This window comes from Nelusetta ayraudi, unplaced genomic scaffold, assembly GCF_046127955.1.
Source record: "Nelusetta ayraudi isolate G7.1 ecotype Tasmania unplaced genomic scaffold, CSIRO-AGI_Nayr_v1 ptg000015l, whole genome shotgun sequence".
NCBI classification, from domain to species: Eukaryota; Metazoa; Chordata; class Actinopteri; order Tetraodontiformes; family Monacanthidae; genus Nelusetta; species Nelusetta ayraudi.
This window is the reverse complement of record NW_027466065.1, coordinates 689,048-715,000: the sequence shown is the minus strand read 5'-3', so window position 1 is coordinate 715,000 and position 25,953 is coordinate 689,048. Positions and strand designations below refer to the sequence as shown.

At 49.3% G+C, this 25,953-nt stretch overlaps 1 protein-coding gene across 3 annotated transcripts in view; it reads right to left on the bottom strand.

The window, feature by feature from the left end:
* Positions 1-3,788: 3,788 nt before the first annotated feature.
* slc25a21 (solute carrier family 25 member 21) overlaps positions 3,789-25,953 on the bottom strand; it is an 81,320-nt gene continuing 59,155 nt past the window's right edge. For all 3 annotated transcript variants that reach the window (XM_076023186.1, XM_076023185.1, XM_076023187.1), the window contains 8 exons: positions 21,512-21,595; positions 13,229-13,295; positions 12,471-12,530; positions 9,596-9,703; positions 9,296-9,460; positions 7,277-7,458; positions 5,418-5,470; positions 3,789-5,018 (listed from right to left, as the gene is read on the bottom strand). In XM_076023186.1, the coding sequence (XP_075879301.1) occupies positions 4,957-5,018; positions 5,418-5,470; positions 7,277-7,458; positions 9,296-9,460; positions 9,596-9,703; positions 12,471-12,530; positions 13,229-13,295; positions 21,512-21,595 (781 nt within the window). In that variant the 3' untranslated portion in view covers positions 3,789-4,956. The remainder of the gene's footprint in view (positions 5,019-5,417; positions 5,471-7,276; positions 7,459-9,295; positions 9,461-9,595; positions 9,704-12,470; positions 12,531-13,228; positions 13,296-21,511; positions 21,596-25,953) is intronic.

The following is a 25,953-nucleotide window of genomic DNA, read 5'->3' as shown; positions in this document are numbered from 1 at the left end:
GCTTTACATAGGCAGGAAGCCGCTTTCCATAAAAGAAAAACCTATAAATGAGGCCTGAATTGTGTAGGAGCAGGAGTCACGGCTCACTAGCAGGACTCATCAGCGGGGCTCTGACAGCGCGGCGGCGGCTCCGTCACGGCACGGAGCCGCCGCCGCGCTGCAGTCTCATCTCAAGGCAAATTTTATGCAGACGTGTTTGTGCAGTGCTAAAAAAAAAAAAAAAAAAAAGAAAGAAAAAAAAGGCATTTAAATGATATAGTCTAGTTCCCTCTTAAAGCAAATTTGGCATCTGAGGAATCTGGTTCAAATGTCGAAAGATATAAAAGAAAATGCGCAAATGTGTTATTTTCCTATTTCCTGTTCACCCCCCCCGCGGCCTCCCCCCCCCCCCTCCCCCCCAGCCAATGACAGACTAGAGGAGCCACTCTAATATCAGAGCAGTGTAATTTCCAGTCCCTTTCTGAGGCATAAAGCATTCCCCCACCCGGAGCCGCATTTAAATGCTCTTAATCCGCAGTAAATTAGAAAATCAGTGCTGCGTTATAATTTGAGATGTGCGGGCCGGGCGGCGGCTCCCAGACTCCTGGGGCGAGGCCCCGTCCACGCCGAGCCACAAATAGGCCCTCGCCGCTCTGGTCTGCGGCCTCCAGGGTCATCAGACCGTCTGACCCCGCGGCGAACCGGCGGCGGCGGCCGCAAGAAGGTCCAAACACGGCTCTCGTCGGGGGCCGCGGCCGACGCGTTCATTACAAAGAGGAGGCGGCGTGCGGCCCGGCCGACAAAATGACATGTTTGGGGAGAAAATAAGGAAAGATGCAGGATTCCTTTTTTTTTTTTTCCCCTCCTTTTTTTTTTTTTTTTTCGCAGAAAGTGGCGTCATAAATTCAGAGTATGTCTGTCTGGGGCCTGCTGTGGAAACACATTTAAAAAAAAAAAAAAAAAAAAAGGAAAAAGGAAAAAGGACAGACGGAACTTTTTAAAGTGTTTGTGTTCACCTGCTTTTCTTTTCTTTTCTTCTTGAATGCTTCCTTACCTGCCGAGTGGCCCAGTGTTTCTGCCGGCCGCTCGCTCCGTCACGTGTTCTCTCATTCCTCCTGTGTTACGCCATAAACAGCCTCACACACACCCTCACACTCACACTCACACACACACACACACACACACACACACACACACACACACACACACACACACACACACACAGAGCAGTGTCAACAGTCGCGGGGGCCCTGATTTGACTTGGAAAGCGCTCCCTCCTGTTGCATCCAGTGGTCACGGACCGTTGCTCAGCGATCGCAGTCCCTGCGACCGTACACGGGGAACCACATGACACGCCGTCACGTGCAGCCGGCGCCCCGCCTGCCATGGTCTTCTCCTCGCCCCGGTGTGAAAACAAACAAACGAAGCAAACATCAACAACAACAACAACAATAACGGCGGCGGTGAAACATCACGTTCCTCTTAAATCTCCTCCGGTTTTCTTCGTCTGACTCGGAGCAACAAAATTAAAACGCGGTCTCTTAAATTGTAAACAGGTTTTTCATTCCCCCCTTCGAGAGAGAGAGTGAGAGAGAGAGAAAGAGAGAAAGAGAGAAAGAGAAAGAGAGAAAGAGAGAAAGAGAGAAAGAGAGAGAGAGAGAGAGACGGGGAACGGTGTGTTCCTGAGCTGGTGGTCCGACCGCTGCTCCTGCATGGTGTGTGATGTGGATCAGCTTTATGGAGGTGAACGTCTAAAAAGGCCCCAGCTAAAAAAGAAAAAAAAGAAAAAGAAAAGAAGAAGACGAGAGAGAGGAGGAAAAAGAAAGAAAGAAAGAAAAAAAACAACAACCAGGGGAGCGACACATGTTTATAATTAATGATGTGGAGTCTGAGTGCAGTGTCATATGGTTATCTTTACTTCTCCACATGCAATTAGAAGCAAGGCGGCCTGTTGCTGCGTAACACAGAGCAGCCGCCCGGCACTCCACCTCAAACCCACTCATTTATTTAACCTTTTTTTTAAAAAAAAAAAAGAAAAATTCTGACAACAGCCAGATTATTTTCATATTGGACCTTAAAACAGCAGCGAGAGCGGAGCAGCCAGGTGAGCAACACCTACAGAGGAAAAGACTGGAGAAAGTCTCTGCTGCTGCTGCTCGCTGCTACTCCTCCTCCTCCTCCTCCTCCTCCTCCTCTACAGTCCTGTGCTAATCTGTTAAAGTGAGTAAATGTGAGCGTGTGCACACGGGGGCAGACAGGTAAAGCCATGCCTAAATTGCAGGCTTGTCAACGTGGAGCCAGCGGAATTGAGACGTTGCAGGGCTGGGGGGTGTGGTGGGTGGAGGAGGAGGGGTTGTGGTGGGCTGGGGGGGGCAGGCACGGACAGGGTGCAAAGAAAAACGGCGGCCGCTCGCAAGATTTACGATGCGAAGCGGTGCGCCGGGAATCCAGGTGAAGGGCGCCGGCTCCGTCGCCTGGTTACCGCCTCAAACACGGCCTCCACGGGGCCCGACGAGCACGAGCACGAGCACGGGCACGAGCACGAGCACGAGCACGAGCACGAGCACGAGCACGCAGCTCCGTCACTTTTTTCACGGGGGGCCTCGGTTGTCTTTCAGCGCCGGGGCCTCTGGGGTTAAAAAAGAGAAAACATAAAAAAAGAGAAGAAGAAGAAGAAGAAGAAGAAGAAGAAGAAGAAGAAGAAGAAGAAGAAGAAGCCGGTTCCACTTCCTCAGAGGGAAACTCCCTCGTTAATGACGAGCGTCAAGGCGGCGCTGCAGCTCAGCGAGAGGCTGAAGAAGGAGCAGAAGAGGAAGAAGAAGAAGGAGAAGAAGAACAGAGGCTGTGCAACAGGTGTGTGTGTGTGTGTGTGTGTGTGTGTGCATTTCGGTGCCAGAGGCTGGCAGAAGAGAAGGAATGAGGGCAAGTCAAGCCCCCCCCCCCCCCTACACACACACACACACAAGATTATGAGGCTCGGATCAGGTAAGAATTCGGAAGTCGGAAGCAGGCCGAGGTCCTTTTCACACATCACAACGAGCGCACGCATCCGTCATGTTGTCGGAGGGAGTTTATCATTACAGTGTGGAGGATGTGAGCAAGGGCGTCGCTCACTCTGCCGGGTGGAGGCGTCTCCGTGACCTGGAAGTACGGACGGGCTTCCCAGTGGGCCCGCCAATTCCTAATATTCAGAAGGAGCGATGAAGTCGGAAATGAGTCACTGCCGAGTCCGCAGGGCACGAAAACTCATTCCACACTCCTCCATCTTGCCAACCTCCGGCAGGAGGGATGTTTTTTCTCAAAAGCTCTTGGAATCTTATTGGATTCTCCAACCAATCAGCTTCGCCGCAGCCGACGATACCATGAAGTAACTGCTGCTAACTGCTCGTAAAGAAAAGCTGGAAGGAAGCAGTGGTTGTGAGTTAAAGGCATTTTTTTGAAGTTGCCTTAGTTTTGATTTGGACGGGACTTATTTTGGCAAGAAAACTAAATATCTTTTGGGGGGTGGATGTTTGTTTTTTAACATCGACCATCTTTTATTTTTGTGGTGGTTGGAGGAACGAGATAGTTCTGTGGTAAGAACATGGCAGAAGAGGTGAATTTTATAGATGTTGAGACATCAAAAACACTGAGCTGAAACATTCCCAGAAATGCAAAAACAGACAAAAACACAAAACTTTAGTGTCTTATAAACACACGCACACACGCACGCACGCACGCACGCGCACGCACACACACACACACACACACACACACACACACACACACACACACACGCACACACACACAGAGAGTGAGGAACCAATAGAGAATAGAATTCCTTTGTTTATTTGGTTTGAATACACGTTAAGGAACGTTGCACAAATACTAATATTGAAAAGATTAGTTTGTATTTTTTTTAAAAGTCATTTTTACACAATTTATAATTTGTACGAAAAGCCTGACAATTCATTTGCAATAGTCTAATTTGCAGAAGGCACATGGAAATATAGTTGTGCTAAAATGAGCATACTGAACAATTACACACAATAATACTTCCGAGGAATCATTGTCCATTGTTGAGATGCACGGTTCAAGGCTCAGGGTGTTATCACAGTTTATATGTCGTAGATGAACATGTGTATTTCCTACGTGAATGCAACATGTGCTTCATCAGTAAGACGCAAACATTCACGAGTGATGATGTGAGCCGAAGCTTTAGCGTTGTTTAGCGAAGTTAAGTGAAGAATAATGTTTCTTTTTTTTTTTTTTTTCATTGTGCTTTATTTGACCGTTTGACGCGTGTGTGCTGCTTGTAAAAATGTATCCAGGATACACCGGGCAAAGCTAACATGCTAACATTAGCGACTGCCATTCATTTCCCCCGGCAACAATTAAAAATTTACTTTAAAAAAAAAAAAAAATGCCTAGTGTCAATCACCAACATCTTACAAAATGCACCTTGGTAACAATTAACCCTCTTTCAAGTCATCTTGTATAGATAAGAAACTTCATGAAAACCCAAAGTCAGTTTGCTTCATCAGAAATGTTTGTGCTGTACTTGAAGGATTCAAGCTAATGTGTTGGAAAAAAAAAAAAAAAAAAAAAAAAATTAGCTGTGTGAAATTCTGGACCTGACACATAATGACTGACCTCAGGAGAAAAATGGCGAGTATAGAATAAAAAAAAAATTAAATGTGACTGAAACTGAAACATAAGAGTATAAACTACCTAAAGCTGTGAGTGGAAAAAAATTATCGCACTCACGAATCAATTAAAGCTAAAGCAACAAGTTCCGTGTTCGGCGGCGCTCGCTAGCTGCTTCCTGCAGGAAGTTGCGCCCCCCCCCCCCCCAAACGTACACCGAGCTGATTGGACATCGTGTACCGAAGATAAATAAAGAAAACATATTTGGTCCGACGCGGTCACGAGGTGGGAACCGTTAAGGCACTCTCTACCGAGGTCTCGCTTTCTTTATCATCCCTTCTTTTTCCCCGTTTACCAGTTCCTCTGAAGCCATCCGGACACGTACTCGTAGACCAGCAGCATCACGGCGCCACCTGCAGAGAGAGGAGAGAGGCAGCAAGTGAGGGGACAATGCGCGCTAATACGCTTTCTATAAATATGTTGCAAGTTAATGACAGGGGAAATCGAGTCAGGACGGCACAAGAAAACATCTGTTGAGACGGGCTGACACGACACGGAAAACAACCCGAAGTCTGGTCCCACTTTAAAGGACACTGACGCTAACACGGAGCTAAATTTAGGACTTGTAGACTCGGGAGGATGAGGCCATAAAAAAACATCAAGCGCAATGACAAGACGCATAAAAAGGGATTCATGTTTATTTACCTAAGCTGTTCTTCAAACTAAAACTTTTTCATTGGAAAATAAAATAGAACAATAATAATAATGTCGGGCCCATTTTGATACAACGACAGAAAAAGTTTCATCCTCACCTGGTCCGAGCCTCATGATCTTGGGCACCAGTCCTTTGTACAGGGCCAAGTACCTGCACACAAGCACACAATGCACGGATATGAGGGACGAAACCCAGTGCACTCGCTCTCTGCGTTTCCACTATGGAATAAAAAAAGAAGTGATATTTCTACAAAGTACGATTGCGTTTTGCAGCCGTTTCCGTTGAATGTTGCGTCAGCCGTAATTCTCGTAAAAAAATCTCTGTCGCTCCAGATTTACGAGAATTAGGTTTGCTTTTGTTTGTTTATGTCTTGTTTGCTGTCAAGAATGTTTATTATATGTTCTCTTTGATTACTTGTAAAAAAAAAAAAAAAAAAAAGTTGCAAAAATCTGTCTCCTCCTCCGTCATTTTCACTTGAAGTGAACTGGTCACATGACCCTGTACGCCACGTCCGGTGATGCGTAAATGCGAAAAAAGTGTTTCCATGATACTTTTGCGATATCCCTCTGTATCGATATGTCTGAAAAAACCACCTCACGAGAGCGCCAAAACCTTTTCGCGATATTTGAGAGTTTTTCTGGAGTTTAGTAGTTTCCAATTACCAGTTTTTTAATTGCGATATTTAAGTTTTGCGCAATTCTAGAGGTAATGGAAACACAGCTACTGTGTGTGTGTGTGTGTGTGTGTGCGTGTGTGCCCCCCTGTCCGTCTCTCACCCCGTCAGGTTCATAGTTGAGGTCTAACGGCCAGCGGAGGCCTCCCCCCCCCCCCCCTCCTCACCTCTCTCTCTAATGCGTTCAAGGTGACGTGCGGCGGCCGAGCGAGCGAGCGAGTGAGCGGCCCGCCGGCCCGTCCCCGGCCCGCTCCCCGGCCCCGCCACTGGTGGCGTTAATAAGGCTGGAGCCACTTCCTCCCGCGGCCCTCTGTCTGATTAGATTGACCCGCCGAGCGCCGCGCGGCTCGTTAGGCCCGGCTTAACGACGCCTCCCATCGGGACCACTAATTAGCCGGGACTGTGTTGTGTTAGAGGGGAGACTGGATGTGGCAGAAGGGGGCACCCTTGGTGCAGCCGTTGCCATGGCGACCCGTCAGGGTCGAGCCCTAACCCCCCCCGCCCCTATACACCTCCCCCTGCCCTCCCCCAGGGGGCGTTAGGGCGTCCGCCATGGCGCCGCGTCCAGTTCAGCTGCTGCACCAAGCCAAGGAAGTTCGACCTCTGGAATTAACATCGGCGCTGTGCGGCCCACAGAGCGCGTAGCGGCGGTGATGTCACTTCCCTTCAGGCCTCTGTGACTCCTTGTGATGCATCGGGACGTATCGGCCAATCAGAACGCGCTGAGATACAGCGCGTACAACGTCACGCTCGAGAGGAACTCCTACATACGGGGATTTTCTGGCTAATAGAAATGTTTACAAATAGAATAATGGAAATATTTTCTATGAACCATGTTTCAGGTCGGAGGCCTCCTGCCAACTGTTTTACAACCGTTTTTTTTTTGTTTGTTTGGTCATTATTTGGTCTTGTTGGGTCCCCATGTGATTTTTCTGTCTTGCAATACCACGAATGGCCACTGGACCAAAAAAAAAAAAATCCGCTTTGGCCGGCAGAGCGGCGTTCACCTGCGCCCCCTCCCTCTCTTCTCCGAAATCCCGCAGCCACTCCGAGGCCTCAAGACGAGCGACATGAGGGCAGGAACGCAAAAAGCCGAGGGCGCCGCCCTGTTGGTGTGACGTCCATCGCCGGCTCGTCGGAGCCGCCAGTGCCGTAAAAAAGTGTCAAATGCGAAATCAGGCGCTGCAGAACTGCTGCTCCCTCTTCCCCGACGGCCTGCGCTGGCAGACAGCAGACGACGCGCCCCGTTAACTCTTGACCCCCCAGCCTCCTCCTGGTCTTACCCCTCCTCCCTGGAGACCAGCGCCATGGTCTGGAAGCAGGTGCGGTACTTGATCTGGCCGGCGTCCGGCTGCGGGCCCTGGATGCGGCTCTTGGCCACGTCGAAGGGGATGTTGACGCAGGAGGAGATGGTGCCCGACACCAGGCCGATGGTGAACTTCCTCAGGAACTCCAGCGTGGGGTCCTGGCGGGGGAGGGAGGGGGAGGGAGGGGGAGGTAGGGAGAGGGTCTCAGCCACAACGATGACAACAACGACAACACGAGTCGCACGAGCGGGGACGACGGCGAGCACGAGGGGCGCTTGTGCATGTGATTTGCCAAAGCTGGCATGAAAGCCCCCCGGATCATTTTATGGTAGCGGGAGGGGGTGGGGTGGGGGTTTCGGGGGAGTGGGGAGGGCTTCCTGCGTGGCGGCGCGGCCTTCCGATTGGCCGAGCGCGAGCACATGCTGGAGTGGAGTCGGAGGATTTATAAACAGGGCGCAGCGCCGGCAGACTGGGAGAAAGAAGGCATATGGGGACAATTTGGGTAATTGGGCTGTGACTCGGCGCAGGAGTATTACTGTAGCGAAGGGGGCCGGCCTTACCAGAGCTCTGACAGCTAATTGGCCGGGATATTTTTTACAAATGACAGCGGCCTCTCCGGTCCGGGCCCTTCTCAAGCGGCTGGACACCCCGAGAGCCGAGCTAAATCAAGAGCTAATCCCACCTCTTCAGTGGTTTTTCTCTGCGTTTTTTTCTTCTTCTTCTGTTCGCTCAAGTGGGATATGGGGGTGGTGTAGGGTGCAGGGTGGAGGAGGGGGTAAGCTGAGCCGCTGCCTAAGTGCAGCCATCAACCCACTTCCTAACAGCCTTAAGCAAACATCTCCTCAACACGTTCGCCGGCGTGAGTGATGGCGCTTTTCTTCGCTATCGGCCTCCTCGCCACCGTCGGGATGCAGGCAGACAGGCAGACAGACAGACAGACAGGCAGGCAGACAGGCAAGGCAGGCAGACAGACAGGCAGGCAGGCAGGCAGACAGACAGACAGGCAAGGCAGGCAGACAGACAGGCAGGCAGGCGGACAGACAGACAGGCAGGCAGACAGACAGACAGACAGGCAATGCAGGCAGACAGGCAGACAGACAGGCAGGCAGACAGACAGACAGGCAGACAGACAGACAGACAGACAGGCAGACAGGCAGACAGGCAGACAGGCAATACGAGAAACGAAAGGCCGGCTGAATTTGCAAGCTCATTGCTCAAGTCGTTGACAAGAGAGCGAAAGGAGGTGGGGGTGGGGGGGAGTGAGGTGTTGGGGGGACGGGTGGGGGGGAGCCGCCGTCCCGTCAGACCACAATATTTATCCTCCTCCTGCCTCGACAATAGCCGTCGTTAGCGTCGCACAAACAATCCCTCCGTCCCGGCTGATGGATCGCTCCCAGAAAAGCGTCGTCCGCAATCTAAGAAGAAAGCTATTTGGGTCATCCAGCCACATAATTATCATTTGGGGGGGGGGGAGGGAAGGAAGGATGCCCACTCGGTTCTCAGCGCAGCACGCGTCACTGGAAAAAATGTCGAAAAAAAGAAGAAGAAGAAGAAAAAAAAAAGCAGTGGTTCTCGACTGTAAGCGCCGCAGTCTTCCAAAATAGCGGCGGCGTTGTCTGCTTCCAATTAGCTCATCGGAGTTAATCTAATGCTCCGAGTTTGTACATGTGGGATCGTCGTATGGCAACGTTTCCATTAAACAAAATTAACTTTTGTTTGGGCCCATCAGGCCCCTGCCGGATGTGCAACCCGAGACTCTGGAGGATGTTGTGAGGGGCAAACAGACGAGGTATTAGCGAGGCTGATCTTACGAGCCGCTCTCTTGATTTTTCGCTTCCTCCCCCCCCCCCTCTCCACCGCCGCCGCTGTGGCGGTGGGCCGCCCCGCTAATCAACGCTGTCAAACACTTGCAATCCCTGGCCGAGAGGCGAGGTGGCTGGGACACACGTGAGTCGCGGGAGAAGACGCGGAAACGGAGGGAAGTGAAGCCGCTACCGGGCTGGTGGGGATGGCGTCCTTGACGTTGAAGTAGAAGCCAAAGTAGATCATGTTGAAAACTCCGTGGCGCCCCAGAGTTGAGGTCAGTCCTTTATTCAGGCCCCTCAGTCCCAGTCCGTCCGCTTTGATGATTCGTCTGGCTTGTGCAAAGGACGACGGTTGCTGGATGTGCAAAGGACGGGAAATTAAACCAAAGAAGAAGAAGAAGAAGAAGAAGAAAGAAGGTTAAACGGCCGTGACCGCAACGTGGCTCGCTGTGGGAACGTCGGGAAAAGACATCTTTTTGCTTGCAAGCACCTCTTTGAAGGACTCCCTGTTGGCCTGCAGGCTGACTTTCACCACCTCGAATGGATTCACGACAACAGCTTCCGTCAGGCCAGCGCCGAGGCCGGCCACGGACAGCGCCTGCCGGGGAGACCGACGGGATTTAGAGGTCAGACAGTGGAAATGACATTTGTTTGCGGCGGCGGCGAGAGCGACGGCTGCCGACCTGAGATAACACCCGATAGCACTTTCATTTTTTTCCGAAGGGGGAAAAAACAAAACAAAAAAAAACAACCCCAAACCTGTTTCCCAACTCTTTTTGTCCGGTCTGAGAACGGACGTTTGTTTTCCGTGGCGTCAGCCATTGTGGCCGCTTTGACAAATGTTTGAAGGCACCCCGGACACCTGTGTTTGTTGTCTGTTTGACAAAATGTTAAATGACAGACGGGACGGGCGAGGAAGGCGGTCGGAACAAAAAAAAAAATGGAGGGAATGTGAGAAAAGGTGTTTAAAGGTGAAATACGCCAGATTGTGAGAGTGAATACGGCGGCAAACAGCCGCTCGCTGTGTCAACACGGAGCGCAGCGGCTAATGGCGAGCGTTGTAATACGAGCTTTCTTCCTCTTCTTCTTCTGTTTTGAGAGGCCGGCTGAAAGTGAAGAAGCCTTTTTGTAAGAATCTAAATCACACAGCACCTTTTTGCCTTTTGCTTTTGTTCGGAGGAACTGCTATCACAGTTAGCAAAGCTAATTAGCGTAGCTGTCAGATACCTCGATGACAAAATGTCGAGAGCACTTCCTCGAAATATGAGATACAAATCAGTGGCTTGCTACTATACCACCTGTTTTTTCAAAACTACCAGCTAGCTGCCAGTTAGCTTGTTTCCCGCCAAATGTCTTTTGTCTAAGGAGACGTTAGCGCACGGCTGCAAAGCAACGAGACAAAACAAGCAACAGCCAACTGATTTGGAACACACCTAGCTACCGCTAGCCGTTACGAGCTAACACACAGCGCATGAACATAACATGCTAGCTACACTTGGAATGTCTGCTGGCCGCAGATTCCAGATTCCACATCTGATAGTGGGTCAGTCTGAGGCTACAAACACGATGCGTTACTGTCAAATCTGTCCTGCATATCTGTTAACAGCATGTTAACGAGGCAATGAGTCTTTCCAAAGAATGCGGATGTCTTCCAGCCACGTTTGCAGACTTTCTAAAAAGTCCCTCGGACAGGGGAAAAAACAACAAAACCTTGAAAAACAGAGAGAAGTCAGAGTCGCGACGTGAAAAAATACATACGTAAATTGACTTTGACTGAGGAAAAACACGCATCATAAAAACAAGATATCTTCTTCTTACGTGACAAATATTATATAATCGACGTGTCTGGGGCTGAATATGTCTGCGTGCAAGCATGTACTCGTGAATGTGTGTGTGTGTGTGTGTGTGCACGCATGCCCACAGAGCAGCGTAATGGGAACACGTCAGGGCCGTGTCTATAGCTCATTACTCTTCCTGCCTCTTTATTCGGCTGTCAGAGGCCCCGGCACCCATCCTCCTCTCAGACAGGCCGGCCGTGTTTACACAGCCAGCCGGGCCGCGGCTTAATTCCTTATTCACGCTATTACCGCGTGTGTGTGTGTGTGTGTGTGTGTGCGTGCGTGTGTCCTCATTAATCAGAGTGAAGGTATTCAGCTGTGCCACCGGCCACCGGCGGGGCCAATCATCTGCGAATCATCCGGCGTGATTAGTTGCTACCAGGAAGTAGGTTCGGAGGCTCTCGAGGAAGAGGAAGAGAGACGGGTCAGAGAGGTGGGGAAGAGTGGAGGGCGGAGCCAGGAGGGCGTGATGGATGGGACAGGTAAACATTTCTGCAGCGTTGGCTGTGAAAACAAGACGAGGATGTGCGTCGTGCCGGGGCAGCCCCGGGGTTACAGGTGAGGCATCCGTCACTGCCGACACCTGGCCGCCTCCTGAATAGGCCGTGTGTGGAGACCGCGCCCCGCCAAGGCAAACTTGTCAGCCTCTAAGCTCTGATTCAACACGGCAGAGGGCCGATCAGTCAAAGAGGATGAGGACGCTGCTGCTCTCTTTCTTTTTTAATTGATGGCCGCGTCTCCGTCAGGACGGTTTGAATACTTTGGCGTCGCTCCAGGAGGGAAAAGATGACTTTGATTTGACTTTTAATTAATAAAATCAAATGTTTGACACGGTGCGTTTCACTTTTCAATTGAACTGACATAGATGTGAAACCTTTTGAATTAAAAAAAAAAAAACAACCCTCATGATAAATCAATTTGCTAATCATGTTATACTTGAAAACAAACAGAGTAAATCGAGGGGAATTCAGGCCTGTTTAAAAGCCAATTGTGACTCCGTCACGGCTGGTTGACGTTCCGTGACGATCTCTTGTTGTCTGATGGACTTCGTCATCGCGGATGCTTTCATAAGCGCTTAGCACTCGACAGAAGTGTTATTTCAGGACCTTCTGGCTTAATCCGCCTGCTAAGTTTTTCACCTATTAACTGTGCGGAGGCCCTCGACGTGCAGACAATCAACCTGCAAAGGTTTCGGCTTTGTTTTAATTATAGGACGATAATTACAAAAAAAAAAAAAAAAAAAAAAAAAAAAAAATGGGGCAAAACGTTGACACCAGTGAAACTAGACATTGCTGCTATGTGTAAAGTTGGTCTATTAGATAAATAAAATAATGTTATTTCAACTCAACAGTGACAATTTGCAGGCTTCCTAACTTATTTTCAGCAGCTGGTTCAGCGGCAGGTGAGACGTCAGAGGCGCCCTGGAGGTGTGTTAGTGTGTGTGTGTGTGTGTGTGTGTGTGACGCCTCCGGCGAGAATGCCGAGTGTGTTTGCTCACGGCGAAGAGTGTGTGTGGTGCAGACTCACCACGCCGGGAGACAGGGGGGTGAGACCCAGCAGCTTCTTGTACTGCTCGAAGGTGAAAAACTGCAGAGACAAGTGAGACAGAACGCCACGGGTCACGACCTTTTACAGTTGGCACAGGGTTGCAAGCGGGCGGCTGAAACAGGCTGCAAACACAGCGGCAACAAGCTGAGCCAGGCAGCGGAGTGGAGTTCTGCTCCTGGTTCTGGGTTCTGAGGAAACCGGTGGATAAATAAACAGCAGCGGGATGCAGAGCAGCTGCGTCACATGCGGCCAGATTCATCAGGCTTGAAGCTGCCTCGTCGCACCGCGGGTTTGGATTCAAAAGTTAGCGGCAGAAGAAGGAGAAGGAGAAGAAGAAGAAGAAGGAGAAGACTGGAAAAAACTAAGGATGAAGAAGATGGAAGATGGAGGCAGAAGGAGGTGAGACGAGCATCAAACTGCAGATATGAACAAATGGCAGCGACGTCATGACATCATGGCATCATGGCCCACCACTGCACTGTAGCGTGTAAAGCCAGAGATGCTAAGCCCTCGGAAAACATCGACCAACAGATGGAGCGGTTGTAAATCAATATTTGGCCGCGGGAGCAAACAGGAGAGGCCGAGGGCGGCGCACGTTTTGCCAATATGTTTGTGGGTGTGTGTCTATCTGTCTGTGTGGGTGTGTGTCTATCTGTCTGTGTGGGTGTGTGTCTATCTGTCTGTGTGGGTGTGTGTGTGGGCGGAAGGTAGCGGTCGGCGCGTCGTGGCCTCCTCACCTTTACGGCTCTCTTGGGCGTCTCAGCCACGATGGGCGGCAGGATTCCCTTGTAGAAGCCAAAGATTCTGGAGAGAGAGAGGAGGGGGGAGGGGGAGAGAGAGAGAGAGAGAGTGAGGGAGAGAGAGAGAGAAGTAAAAAAAATAATGTTAGTCAAGTCAGGTTCAAACGGGACGGGCTGAAAACATTTGCGGTGATAAATTGTTTCCAAAAACATTCTGAAAGGACGCGATTTGCTTAATTTATATTTCATTATCATTAATCACGGCTGGCCAGCAGGGGGGGGGCAGGCCATTTGAAGGATGCTAAAATCAATTAGAGGGAATTCCAAAAGGGCCTTAATCCATGGAATCATTCCATTACTCGCTCCGGTTGGTGCTTTGAATTACCAAAATGACAGACATGAATGCGGAGAGGGAATATTAACGGGCGCACGGGACGAGTGTTTTCAATATTCCTAAGTGCACCAATAAGGTTAAATTACACCCAAACCTGTTCCGTATAAGGCAAAACTGATTTAATGTCCCCGAAATGGGCAACTCAATTCAAGTAGCACATCTCCTAATAATAAAAAGTTGAAAGGCAGCGATTATACGTGGAAAACGCACCGCAGATGGACTTAATGAATTGGCATCTGACTGCGATTTGGGTTTGATTTTTAATGTGGGCAACAGAAAAATAAAAATAACTAGAAAAAAAAAACAAAAAACGACGGCCCGCAAGGAAATGTCGGGAAATTTATGCAATAATCCGCCGTTGAGGGTTCACACGCAGGCAATCAAACTGGATCTGGCGACAGAGGCTGAGCGGCCCCAGTTTCCACTCGACGTGAAAAACCTGCAAGCGGTCGACTGAGGACAAGGACCCCCTCCGACCCAAGGAACAAAAAAAAAAAAACCTGGATCCCACACATCTCCCGTCTCCCTGGTTCGGGCCGAACAATCCCTAAAAAGACGCGGCAAAGTTTGTATTTTCCGACGTCCGTCGATCGGCACCGCTAGCTGGCTGCACGGGGAAAAAAAAAGTAAATAGAGAAAGCATTCTGCAGCTGTTTGGCAACACGGCCTCCAAGATGTATTCTGGAACCGCAGAGGCCTGGCGGAGAGCGCCGATCTGCGGAGGACATGATTTAAGCTTTTTATTTGGCCGCTTGATCTACGGGCCGTCGCAGGAGGACGCTAGCCGTGTAATTACAGCCAATCCGGCTGTTCAAATCGTGCGCGGCCGTGATTTAAAACTCACTGCGAAAAATGAAAAAACAAAAAAACAAAAAAAAACAACCCAACTTGATACAGTGAGTTATGCCTCCGAAGATGTATGTCTGCACTAGACATGGCAGGTTTCCTGTGAGCGGCCCACCCCACCTCTGGACAACTGGGACGTTCTGCAGAAACCCTTTAGTTGAAAAACTCCAGCAAGAGCGACGGAATACGGTACATTTAGCCCTCTGTTTGCAGCCTGCCGCTGCTGCAACAGATGCTTAAGTCAGACGAAAAAAAAAAAATTGGTGGTTTAAGAGGGTGGAGGCGACACTTGTCGCTAACCCATGAGGTACTAGTGCCCTTGATGACATCACAAAGGGCTACGTTTTTTTTGAAGTGCGTGATCTAGTGCGCACTTTTTCGTTTTCAGGGAGGATAGAAACACACTTTGCTTGGAAAACACAAAGTGAATTTCATCTTTGGATAAACAATCAGCTCAGTGACAGTGACAGCAGACGCCCACCGGGGGAAATCCTTCACATAGGAAGAAGAAGAAGAAGAAGAAGGAGCCACAGTGTGGGTTCTGTTTTGCCAGCAACGTATAGCGCACATACCCTGTTGTATACACACACACATTTAAAGTGCCTACAAGCGCATTTCCAGCTTTTCCACACCAAAAAAAAAAAAAAAAAAAAAAAAAAGCGGCTTTATTAAAAAGTCAAGCGGACGGTGTCGGGCAGGTGTCAGCGTGGGAGCCCTCACACTCAGCACTCAGCACTCAGCATGCGATTGCGGGGGCCTGAATGCTGAAGCAGGGACATGCAGGCTCGGTCGCACCTGCGTCATCGGAGGCCACTGAGTCACCGGCGGTTGCGAAGATAACAACAACCGACGCCGGCGAGAGGGGAACGGCGTCTCTCTCTCTCCACTCTTCTTTGTTGTTTCAAAGGGGCTTGACTGACTCAGGGTGCAAACAGGTACAACAGGTCCAAATCTTTAAACAGCGGAGACAGTAAAAACATCACATCACACCACACATTTTCTGCCTCATAAAAGACGGCTCTAATTATATCATTATCTCCACCCACCAGTGTTTTTTTTTCTTTTTTCGGACATGATTGATCCCACAGTGGGAAAAGGTGATAAAAACGCCAGGGATGAAATTACTGCAGCTCAGCCTTTTGTTTCTGTCCTTCTGGTAACCGTGTGTAATTGTTTCAGAAGTGAAACTGCGGCGTTCAGAAACGATTAGTCGCGTCGAAGCGTGTCTGGCAGGGTTCACTTGTACTTTCAGCTCCGGTTCCTCGCAGAGAGCCGTGTTTGGTCAGAGCCTACCGCCTCCGTCTGGACAGGGGAGGTGGTAGCAGTGAGAGTTTTATGTGCAAACCAAACCAAAACAAAAAGGTGCAGGGAAACGACGCGGAGCATCAGGCAGCGAGCAGGTCGGGGGTTGTGTTGACGGTCACGGCCGTGGCCAAATGTTTCTCGGCTCAGCCTCACTTCCACACAGCACAGTGGCTGATCAACAGTCATGTTTCCCACTCAGAGTTAATAATGAGGGTGGCTGCAAACTCTTGGAAACCCTGCACTACTCGTGTATTGTGGAGGGAAAAATAAAATGAGCGACAAAATTTGTGCAGTCGTCTCTTGCAGGGCGTGAGATGATTTTCAGAATCACCGCTAACGCCTTGGGTTCAGGGCCCCCATAGTTGAAAAAAAGAAGAAGTATTCTAGTTGTTTTTAAAAGTTGAGAGTCTTGAAGGTTGAGTTAGGGAAACTTTTACATTTTTTATCGAAAAGAAATGTAATAAAAAAGTATATATTTTTTTTAAACCAAAACCAATGAAGTTGTCTGAACTCAAACTCCTAAACTACAGCGACCGTGACGGCTGAGAACCTTCACAGACCATAGTTTTTATTTTTGAATGACAACTGATCGTGTTAGAAAGCAGACAACACACACACGCACACAAAATCTTAATGAGTGACTTCACCTGTGGAGACATGCACAGTGTAACACTGAGTGCCGAGGCCGCCGTCCTACCAGCTAATTTGCCTCCTCAGTGACTGGAAAACTTTTATTGGAGTCTTTGTCATTAGAACAGCCTGTATCTATTTCGTCAATCCAAATGTCTGACACGCAACTCCACTGACGCTGCTAAATGTTTTTTCACCGCATTGTTGCGCCGGGTGACGCACCCCTCTCTTTTTACGACGAACACGGGGATTTTTTTTTTTCCCTCTGCTGGATCCATTAAAAACAAAAAACAAGCGCGCGCCGCCCCTTTGCTGCTCTATCCGCTGTCAGCGTAGCGAGCTCGTATTAATCCGCTGGTAAAAATAGTCCCTTCCACTCCCCCGAGCCCCCACTCCCCTCAAAACTAAAGCCCTTTAATCCCGTTTGAGTAATGTTCGCTTGGAACCGCAGAGCTCAGCTGTTTTAGAAATGAAAGCGCCAGTAAAAATACGTTACGCACTCTCAGGACGTACAGAAGTCTTGAGAAGACTCGGAGCGAGTGGGCTCGGTGCCACGGGCCGAGCAGGGAGGCTGGAGCGCGCCGAGGCTGGCTGACACCTTGTTGGTTTTGGTCCTTTTCATGGGCAAACACACCCCGGCTTTAAGTCATCGGCCCGATTGAAAAGTTATGGACTCACAGGTTAGAAGCAGCGACAGACGGTCTGGCTTCCATTGCAATGTGGAGTAAAAAAAAAAAAGGAAAAGAAATTAATAAAGGGAGAAATGAAAAGCAGGTTTCTGCCAAGTGGTTGGAGTTTCATCGGTTGGTGGAAGTGAACGCAACGCAGGCAAAGTGCAACTATGCTCGGCGCTAGCCAGGTTTTTTTATTGGGATATTTTTGGCATCCAGAAATATTTCCACTTCCTCATTCGTCAACAGGCATCCACTTGCCGCATCGCTCTGCATCACGGGGGAAACCGGAACGATGCCGTCACAAGGTCGCTTCACCAGGGGGTTTGCCGCGTCACCGCGCAGGGCCAGTTTCCAGTCGGCTTCAACACCACTGATGGTATGAAAGGACGGACGGAGCTTCTGGTTTCAAAAAGAAGACCATTTTTGCATTCCATTGTTTGGCTAGCAGGAAACGCCACAGCTGGGTTGCAAAAAGACTAAAAATTGGCTGGCTGTCAATACGGAATTGAGCTCCAAAGTTCACATCTATACAAACTAGCTAAAAACTTGATGGTCTAATTCACTAGTAACAAAAATTCAATGACATTAAAAGATGGAGATTATTAAATCTTAAATTGAATGATCTGAAATTGTCAATTCTGGGTAATCACAGCTTTTCAGTATAGAACACATGGCAGTGTTAAAAATTGTGGAGTAATGTTAGTCCATCAGTTGAGTCTTTGTAGCCATATTAAAGTGCACAAGATGAATTTGATAAAACATGATCATCAGAAACCTTCCCAAATCAGTGCAAATCCTAACGGGCCATTTTTTTTTCCTTCTTCTCTGATGTCACACTGAAGAGTGCAGGTAGGCCGAGGGCGACGGAGCGAGCGAGCGAGCGAGCGAGCGTATTGATAGTGAACACAGATCTGTGGACGAAGGCGGCGGATCCTGTCGGCGGTGCCACCGGCTCTGTTGTGACAACAGTGTGTGTCAGTGTGAGTCAACAGAGATGATCTTGGCTGATTGCAACCGAGTGTAAACATTTCTGCTGCTCTCGGTGCACAACTGGCACAAAAACACAACCTGGAGAAGGAAGAAAACACTCGGGTAGGAGCCCGCAGCAGAGACGCCGGTGAACCAAAGCTAATTATCAAAACACTGTTTCATCATCGGCGCGGCGCTACCCGGAGGCCGAGCAGCGCCGGATGCGAGCGGAGGAGAAGAAGCTCCCCTGCTAACAGTGGAAGTCATTAATTCCTCATCCCGCTTGTGTCAACAGGCTATTTCAGTCCGACGGAAGACCCTTCCCCTCGCCTCTCTTTGTCCATGCAAATGCCGGCCACAGGTTTCCCGGGTGTGGTCAGCCGGCGCCGCCACCAGGTGATGGAGGGAGAGTTGAAATTTGTTACAGAACAAATATGGCCCCCAGCGAGTGGCGACTCATTTGAATCCTCATTTGGTTCCCAATGTAAAGTGCACGCTAAGTCCCCTTTTGGCTTTCCTAAACAAATGGCCCCCTTGACGCAGGGCGACGGAGAGGTGCCGTGGGGCGAGATGGATGTGTGTGAGCGCGTGTGTGTCTGCGTGTGCGTAGAATTTGGCTTTCATTTTCATAAACCTTTCCTTTCTCAACAGCCTTCTTCCATCGGAGGGCAGCCCCAACAGAGTGCGTGCACCAGCAATGACTGGCAACTGAAATTGGGAATTTCTTCTCACTCTCTCTTCTTCTTTCTTTTTAGCAGAAAGGAAACCTGCTTCAGGTTACAGGTAATTTACGCTGAGGAAGAAGAAGAAACAAGTCCATGGGAAACATGAGTGCACCCCCCCCCCCCCTCCTCCCCAGGGTGGCGGGGGCATTTTAGCATGTCAACAACCAGCATGCTTCATCTGCAAATATTTTTACTTTTTGCCGACGTCTGCAGCAACCTTGACATTAGTGCATGAAGTTCTCCAGTGGTCAGGATCTATTAGTGGGGTTTGTGCGTGTGTGTGAGTGTGTGTGAGTGTGTGTGTGTGTGGTGGTGGTGGTGGTGGTGGTGGGGGGCAGAATCTCACCTGCTGGGCAGGCAAGCAAAGCTTCAGTAGCCTTCCTCCAGGCCAGTAGGGGGCACAGTCAATAAATTGCAAGAGTGATTTTTAAACCGTTAATCGTCTTTCAGTGGAAAAACGGCGTAACGTTGCATCAAGATAATGACATTTATGGAAATGTTATTTAATGACGTTTTTCGCCGTCGTCCCCATGACGACAAATTTTTTCCTCTGCGTTTTGACTTTTTTTTCCCTGCATCTTTTGCGAGGCAAGGTCCCGGCAGCCGTCGATCTCCCGTCTTCGTCTAGCCGCGGCCGCGTTTGGGCTCGCGAGCCAACCTGTGGACACGGCGGCGGAGAATAGAGTCTTTTTGTTCCCCCCCCCCCTCCAGACGGAAACACTTAACACATGCTCACGCCGCTGCGCCCTCGCGCAGGGAGAAGCAGGAACGCGGTCCTTGCAAAGGCAACAACAGCAGCCCGAGTGTTTTGCGCGGCGAGCGAGTCGACGCTGTCGCACACTTTGTGTGCAGCCGCTGCAGCGACTCACTCCACACCCATTAACGGCCTACTGTAAAACCTTGTTATTTCTTTTGGAAAGGGGTTACAATAATCTCCTGAAAAGCGAGTCTTCAAATTGCTTCCTGAGGCTCTGTAAGAACTGTTGCGTCCAGACGCTGTGAAAGTCGGTGCTACACACGTGTTTCCGCGTCTCTTCCGCTGTTTAATCACCAGGACTGGAGAGAGACGACGAGAGCTCGGGTTTCGTCCCTCATCACCTCGAAAGAGGGAGAGCGGCAGAGTGAGAGCGCTGAGAGAGGGGGCAGGAAATGTTTGTTTTTATTAATAATAATAATAATAATTCTACAACAGCGGGCCCTTAAACACTATTTGTTTAAGCTACAACTAAGTGGTTTGGTCTGGAGGTAATCTGTGATGTGCTGCTCCGGAGTGGCTACAGCCTGCGCTATGAATACGCCGTCGGTGATAATCAGTGGACAAAAAAAGGGGAGAAAAAAAGAGAAGAAGAAAAATGCGGATCCTCCGAGTCGAGTCGAGTTTCCGGGGATTTTTCGTTCACACGAGGCCGAGCGTCAAACAGCCGCAACGGCTGACGACACTTGTGTGCGTTGGCAGCGGATCTCGCGTGTGTTTGTCCCTGAAGAGACACACCTTGAGCTGGCAGTGCGAGCGTGCATGGGCGGGTGTGTTTGGGGTGAAGAGGGCACGGCTGCTGTCAGTCCTCCGCCTCCGGCTCTCCGGCGCGCTCGCACCTCGTAGCCCATCGACTTAATATCTGCCGTAAAGCTGTCGACTCGCCGTAAAGCCAACGAGCGGTTGTGGCTGCTCTGCTGAGCACCTGCGCTGTCTGGAGTCTCGGCCTCGAGGAGGAGGAGCAGCAGCAGCAGCAGCAGCAGCAGCAGCAGCAGCCGTCCTCGCTCGGTTGATTTGCGACTCTCGCCCGGTGAAGAGGCGTCGGGGGAGTGAGGGCGAAGCGCCATCGCTGGCTGAGTGGAAAATATTTCTCAAAGTGAAAAGCAACTGAATGTTTGTATTTAATGGAATTCAATGTTTGTTTGTTTGATCAACTTTTCAAAAGAATGTTTGCAACATTGCGGACATTATTGTGCACAATTATTGTGCAATGACCAGTGCCTGTTTCATTTTAGGTTTCAGCTTTCTTATATTCTTATATATACCTATATTAGGGCTGTCAGTCTATGAAAAATTTTAATCGCGATTTATCGCATAGTGTCCTGAGTTAACTCACGATTAATGGCAAATTTATTGCACATTTTTTTACCCTGCTTTATATGCAACTTTTACAAGACATTTATTGTGTTTCTTCCACTCAAGGAAAAATTGGAGAGGACAATAATAATAACTGCCTTTGTGGAAATATTCTATTTCTATTTTCATTGGAACATTCCAAAACGATTACATACTTATGCTGACTCTCCAAAACAAAACAAAACAACAACAACAAACCTCAAACATTGAGGCATTCTCAAGCCATGATCGCATTTGTCAATTGCGGTATTTTCATTTTGAAAATTGGATTCTCTCGTGCTTCTTTGAGTGACTTCCTGTCCAGCTCGACGCGGGTCGCTCGCGGCTCGCGCACAAAATAGACCAGACGCCAAAATGATCGCTGCACGGCGCGCACCTCGAAGCGGGCTCCATTTCGCGCTTCCACAGCCGATGTGAACCGGGCGTTAATCGTGTGTTAAAAAAATTTGTGCCGTTAAAAGGAGTTTCAGTTATTAACGTGTTAACTTTGACAGCCCTAATACATATGTAAGAAAATACCTATTCCGTCCTCATGCCTCCTGCAATAAAAAAAAAAAAAAAAAGCCAGACACCAACAGTGTTTATTCTAGCCTGAGTTGGCAGCAGCAGCCGTCGTGGAGAACCTACCCCTCTCTGCGGAAGATGGTCCGGAAGCAGTCCCCCAGGCTCTTGTAGCTGTTAGGGTCGTTGCCCCCCCTCTGGATCTGGAACCTAAAAAAGGACAAACAAGTTCTCATTAAAATTCTCCCGTCGTTTAAAGCAGCTCTGACATGATGCTTTGACAGGATTAATCGTGACACCTGTACGTAAAATACCTTCAGAGCAAATCTGATCTTATCTCAAATGACCTCATTTCCCTTTACCCTCCCTCTCTCTCTGCCCCGTCTCCCTTTCATCTCGGGCCTTTGCCCCTCCCCAACCCCGACGCCGGCTCCCCCCTGCACAGTGGAGAACTTAAACATTTATTTAACCCAACCGATCCAATTAGCCACCCAACTCCCCGGGAACAGACTCGTTGCTGAAAGCTTTTCGGCTACTAACGTGCTAGCGAGCCGACTGCGACAGCTCTTCGGTTACGTGTAAATTTTTAATATGATGGAGCCGGTCGAAGGACTTTTTGTTGTTCAGCAAACACGCTGCTGCAGCCTCACTAATAAAGGCCGGGGAGCTGCGCGTAAATCTTTTACATGAGAGACCAGTGGCAGTGAAGGAACAAATATAAATGAAGCCTGCTAGAGTTTCAGGTATTTGGATGATGACAGGAGATCTCATTATGAGCTGCCACATGGCCAAGCGGGAAAAGAAATTGGATTAAATGGTCTACTGAGATCACGCAGTGGCTCAGGATCAATTAAGACGGCAAATTAAAGCATGGGCCTTTGCAGAAGAAGGCCAATACAGTTGTCAGTCGATTGCAAATTCTTCCAATGAGTACACAGAAAAACACCGGGGATCCCGAGTGCGCGAGCGGTGGCAGGAAGTGCTGAAGAAAAAAGGGGGACAAGAGAAAGATTCCCCTCCTCATATGGCTTCAAATGCCGGGTCACAAGGTCAGCAGTAAGTCGTCCGTGCGGGTGCCTGATGGGGCCATAAAAAGGCCCCCAGGTTCCAGCAGAGGGAGAGTTTAGTGAGGTGAGCCGCCTTTCAAATCGCCAACAGATTAACATCTTTGAAGGGTGTTCCTCCAATCCTGTTTGCCGGGCTCCCAAATAGCTTGTAACTCGCTCCTCCAACCTAGTTAAAACAGTGCAGTAAATGGATGTCTGACACCATATTAAAGAGAGTGGTGGGGAAAAAAAAAAAAAAAAAAAATAGGAGGTCTGAAGGCACGAGGGGATGGTGGAGTAGGGGGCAAGGACCCAGAAGATTTAAGACCACTGGGGCTTGTAAACATATTCAAATCTGGCTTAATTAAAGGCATATGATGCCGGGGTCAAGGATGGAAGAGACCCGGCACTCGGTCTCCCCATGTCTCTCTTTCTCTGCCCATGTCAAGACAGACCGGCCCTGAGAGAGTGGAGCTGGCAGGGCCGCGGTCCGGCTCCAGCCCCCTGACTCCACTGGTGACCCTGGGGTCACCTCATTTCCTCATGGCCCTCTCCTACCCCGCCATAAAAGCCAGGGACCAAACAGCAAGGCCCAGGGAGCGGGAGATAATGGGGAGGACCAGAAGAACTTGTGGCAGCAGGGGAACGCTCAGGCCCCTGGCTAGGAAGCTGCTCAAGTCACTTGTAGGAGCGAAAAATGTATCAAGGGAAAGCCTCTGCTTCAGCAGGTCGTGGCTGGATATGTTGACGATTTGCCAAGACAAAAAATGTTTTACTCAGTACACTTTTTTTTGGCCCCCAAAGATAAGTCTGGAGCAGTCGGCACGGTTTCTGGTAGATGGACACCCTTGGCCTTGGAGTCAGTCATGTGGATCGTAAACTCTTCAGAGAGAAGAAGAGTCAAGGGAAACCCCAGGGCTTCTTTTAAACTCGCCGCTCGGAGCATCTCCCTCAATCATCGGCCAAAGCTGACGGAGAAGAGAGTGTACACACGCAGGCGATGAGATCTCGGAGTTCATCACGGGTACCTCTTCTTTCATTTCCTTCCCGTAGCACATAGCTTTCTGCCTGTGTTTGCCTTTTTACAGGCCCGGAGCTGCCCGGGTGAGGGTGAACGCGGGGGCAGGTTGGGCTGCCTCCGCCAAACCAGACAACCCGGCTTCATACTCCAGAGGACCTCGTCCGTCTGACCTCCATAGCCAGTAAAAGTACAAACTCTCCGCGTCCACAAAGAAGTCACAAAGGTAAGCAAGGGGTGGAGCTGCCCCGCGAGAACACCGCTCTTTGTGTTTTTTTACGGACAGACGTGCCGCAATTGAGGTCCTCGCGAGGCCACGTCCGCTCTAGGACCCCGGCGGTACAACTGGACGGGCTGCCAGCTGAGAGAGAGGTGCAGACATCCAATTATGACACGATAGTGAGAGTCCACTTCCACGATAATTAAAGACCAAAGTACGATGAGCCCCGCTAAGTTCAAACCCCAAGTTTGAACAGTTCGATTCAATCGCCGCGCATTTGGACTGGTTGCACCACTGAGAGCTCGGATTCCTTCTGGGGAGGCCAAATGCTGAAAAAAAAGATATATACGGGCAAAGGAAATGGGAAGTGAGCGGCCGTGGAAAAAAAAGCAGACAGCGGAGCCACAGAGCTGAAGCGAGGGCAATCCAGCAGCAGGCATAAAGACAAAATCTGTTTTTTATGGTCAGACAATGAATTTTTGCGAGCATCATCATAAAAATGGTAGAAGACCATTGCACTGGTATTTGAGGTTAAGAGCCGCTCCCCGACCTATGAGGTATAACGGTGCAACATGGTGAAAACGGCAGCGGCGTGACTGCTTTGAATCCAAAAGCTGCTCGTGGCAGCAAACTTGCTGTGCCAAAGAAATTACGTCCGAACATTTACGTGGATGAAAGCATGAGGACATTTTTTTTAATCTTCAGTTGATTTCTATCAAATACAATTACACGCAGAATCTTTCAGGATCAATGAAGGACAAAGGTGCAGTGTTGGAGTTTGATAGAAGGACGTCAATTTTGAAAAATTGGAAAATAAAGAAGTCAAAGGGAAGATGGGGAACGACAGGGGCGCAGAGACAGTGATGACCCGTTCCTAGCCAATCTGGATCTCAACCGAGCCAGGTCAGTACCTTGAAAGCCACTAGATGCTGGACAGGCTGGCAGCTTGGTTGTAGTTTGGAGAGAGGACACGGAGCCTCCTTCACTCCTGCACTCACTCCTGGATAAAAAACGATTCCCTCTGGTATGTTGGGACCAGTTTGTTGGCCCAGATGTGTGCTCATATACCGTGACCTCTGGGACCCGAGATCAGGCAGTGTTACCGCGGAGGAGCAGGAAAGGAGCTGCATAAAACAGCACGAGGACGGTCAGGGCCAGGCAGGGCCGGGCTGGGGAGAGTCACATGTTCAGAGCTCTCGCCAGCAGACCGACCGTAGGAGTGCGTTAAAACAAAAAGAAACAGAACACAAAAAAAAAGCCCAAAAACTTTGGCATTCCTTGGCACACTACCAGCACCACTGATACACTGCAGTCCAGGCAATGTGTGGCGAAATAATCAGTCTTGCTGGTATTTACAGTAAGCGGTTGGGAAATGCAGAGGAAAAAAATATAATTTTATTTGTTTTAAGTATTTAAACTGGAGTAACCTCGGCCAAACTCTGTGGACTGAGATGCTGCTGCTAATGAATAGAGCCATTTAACTTCAAACACAAGGCCATTTCATCTTTCTTTCTTTCTCTTTCATTCTTTTTTTTTTTTTTTTAAATTTTTTTTAATAGGAACCATTACCGTTAGGCTGTCACCCAGAAACTACAACGCAATGTGCTCGAAATGCACGCTGACTGAACAATTCATCGGTGACGAAGGCCCTCGAGTGCCTGGGTCCCGTGTGACTATGAAGCTAAAAGGCTGCATTTGAAACAAATAAAAAAAAATGTCACAGGGTTGGATTTGTTGCAGACTCTGCCAGTGTCGCAGACCTTTGAAAGAGGACACCGCTCAAGGGTTGTAAATGAGCTGGACACATACCAGCACAGAACAGGGAGTTCTTCTCCTCACTTGGGTGCCAGTCAAATACCACAGATGCGTGCTTCCACGAAGGCTCTGTTGTTCAGACAGCAAAAGGAACACGCAGAGTTATGGAGCCGGACGGACGGATTCAGCAAAAATGTTTTAGTGCCTGATAACATGGGCCGTCTTCAGCAGCAAACAGACAAGCTAACGGAGCTTAACGTCAAGAGCCGCCATTAGCTGCGTTTCCATTACCCCTAGAATTGCACAAAAACTGAATATCGCAATGAAAAACTCCTAATGGAGACACCTAAACTTCGAAAAAAAAAAAACTCTCAAATATCGCTAAAAGGTTTTTACACTCTCAAGAGGTGGTTTTTGATATAGAGGTATACCGCAAAAGTGTCATGGAAACAACAGGGGTTGGACGGAGGAGGAGACGGAATATTTTTTACAAGCAATCAAAGAGAAAAATATAACAACTATTCTTGAC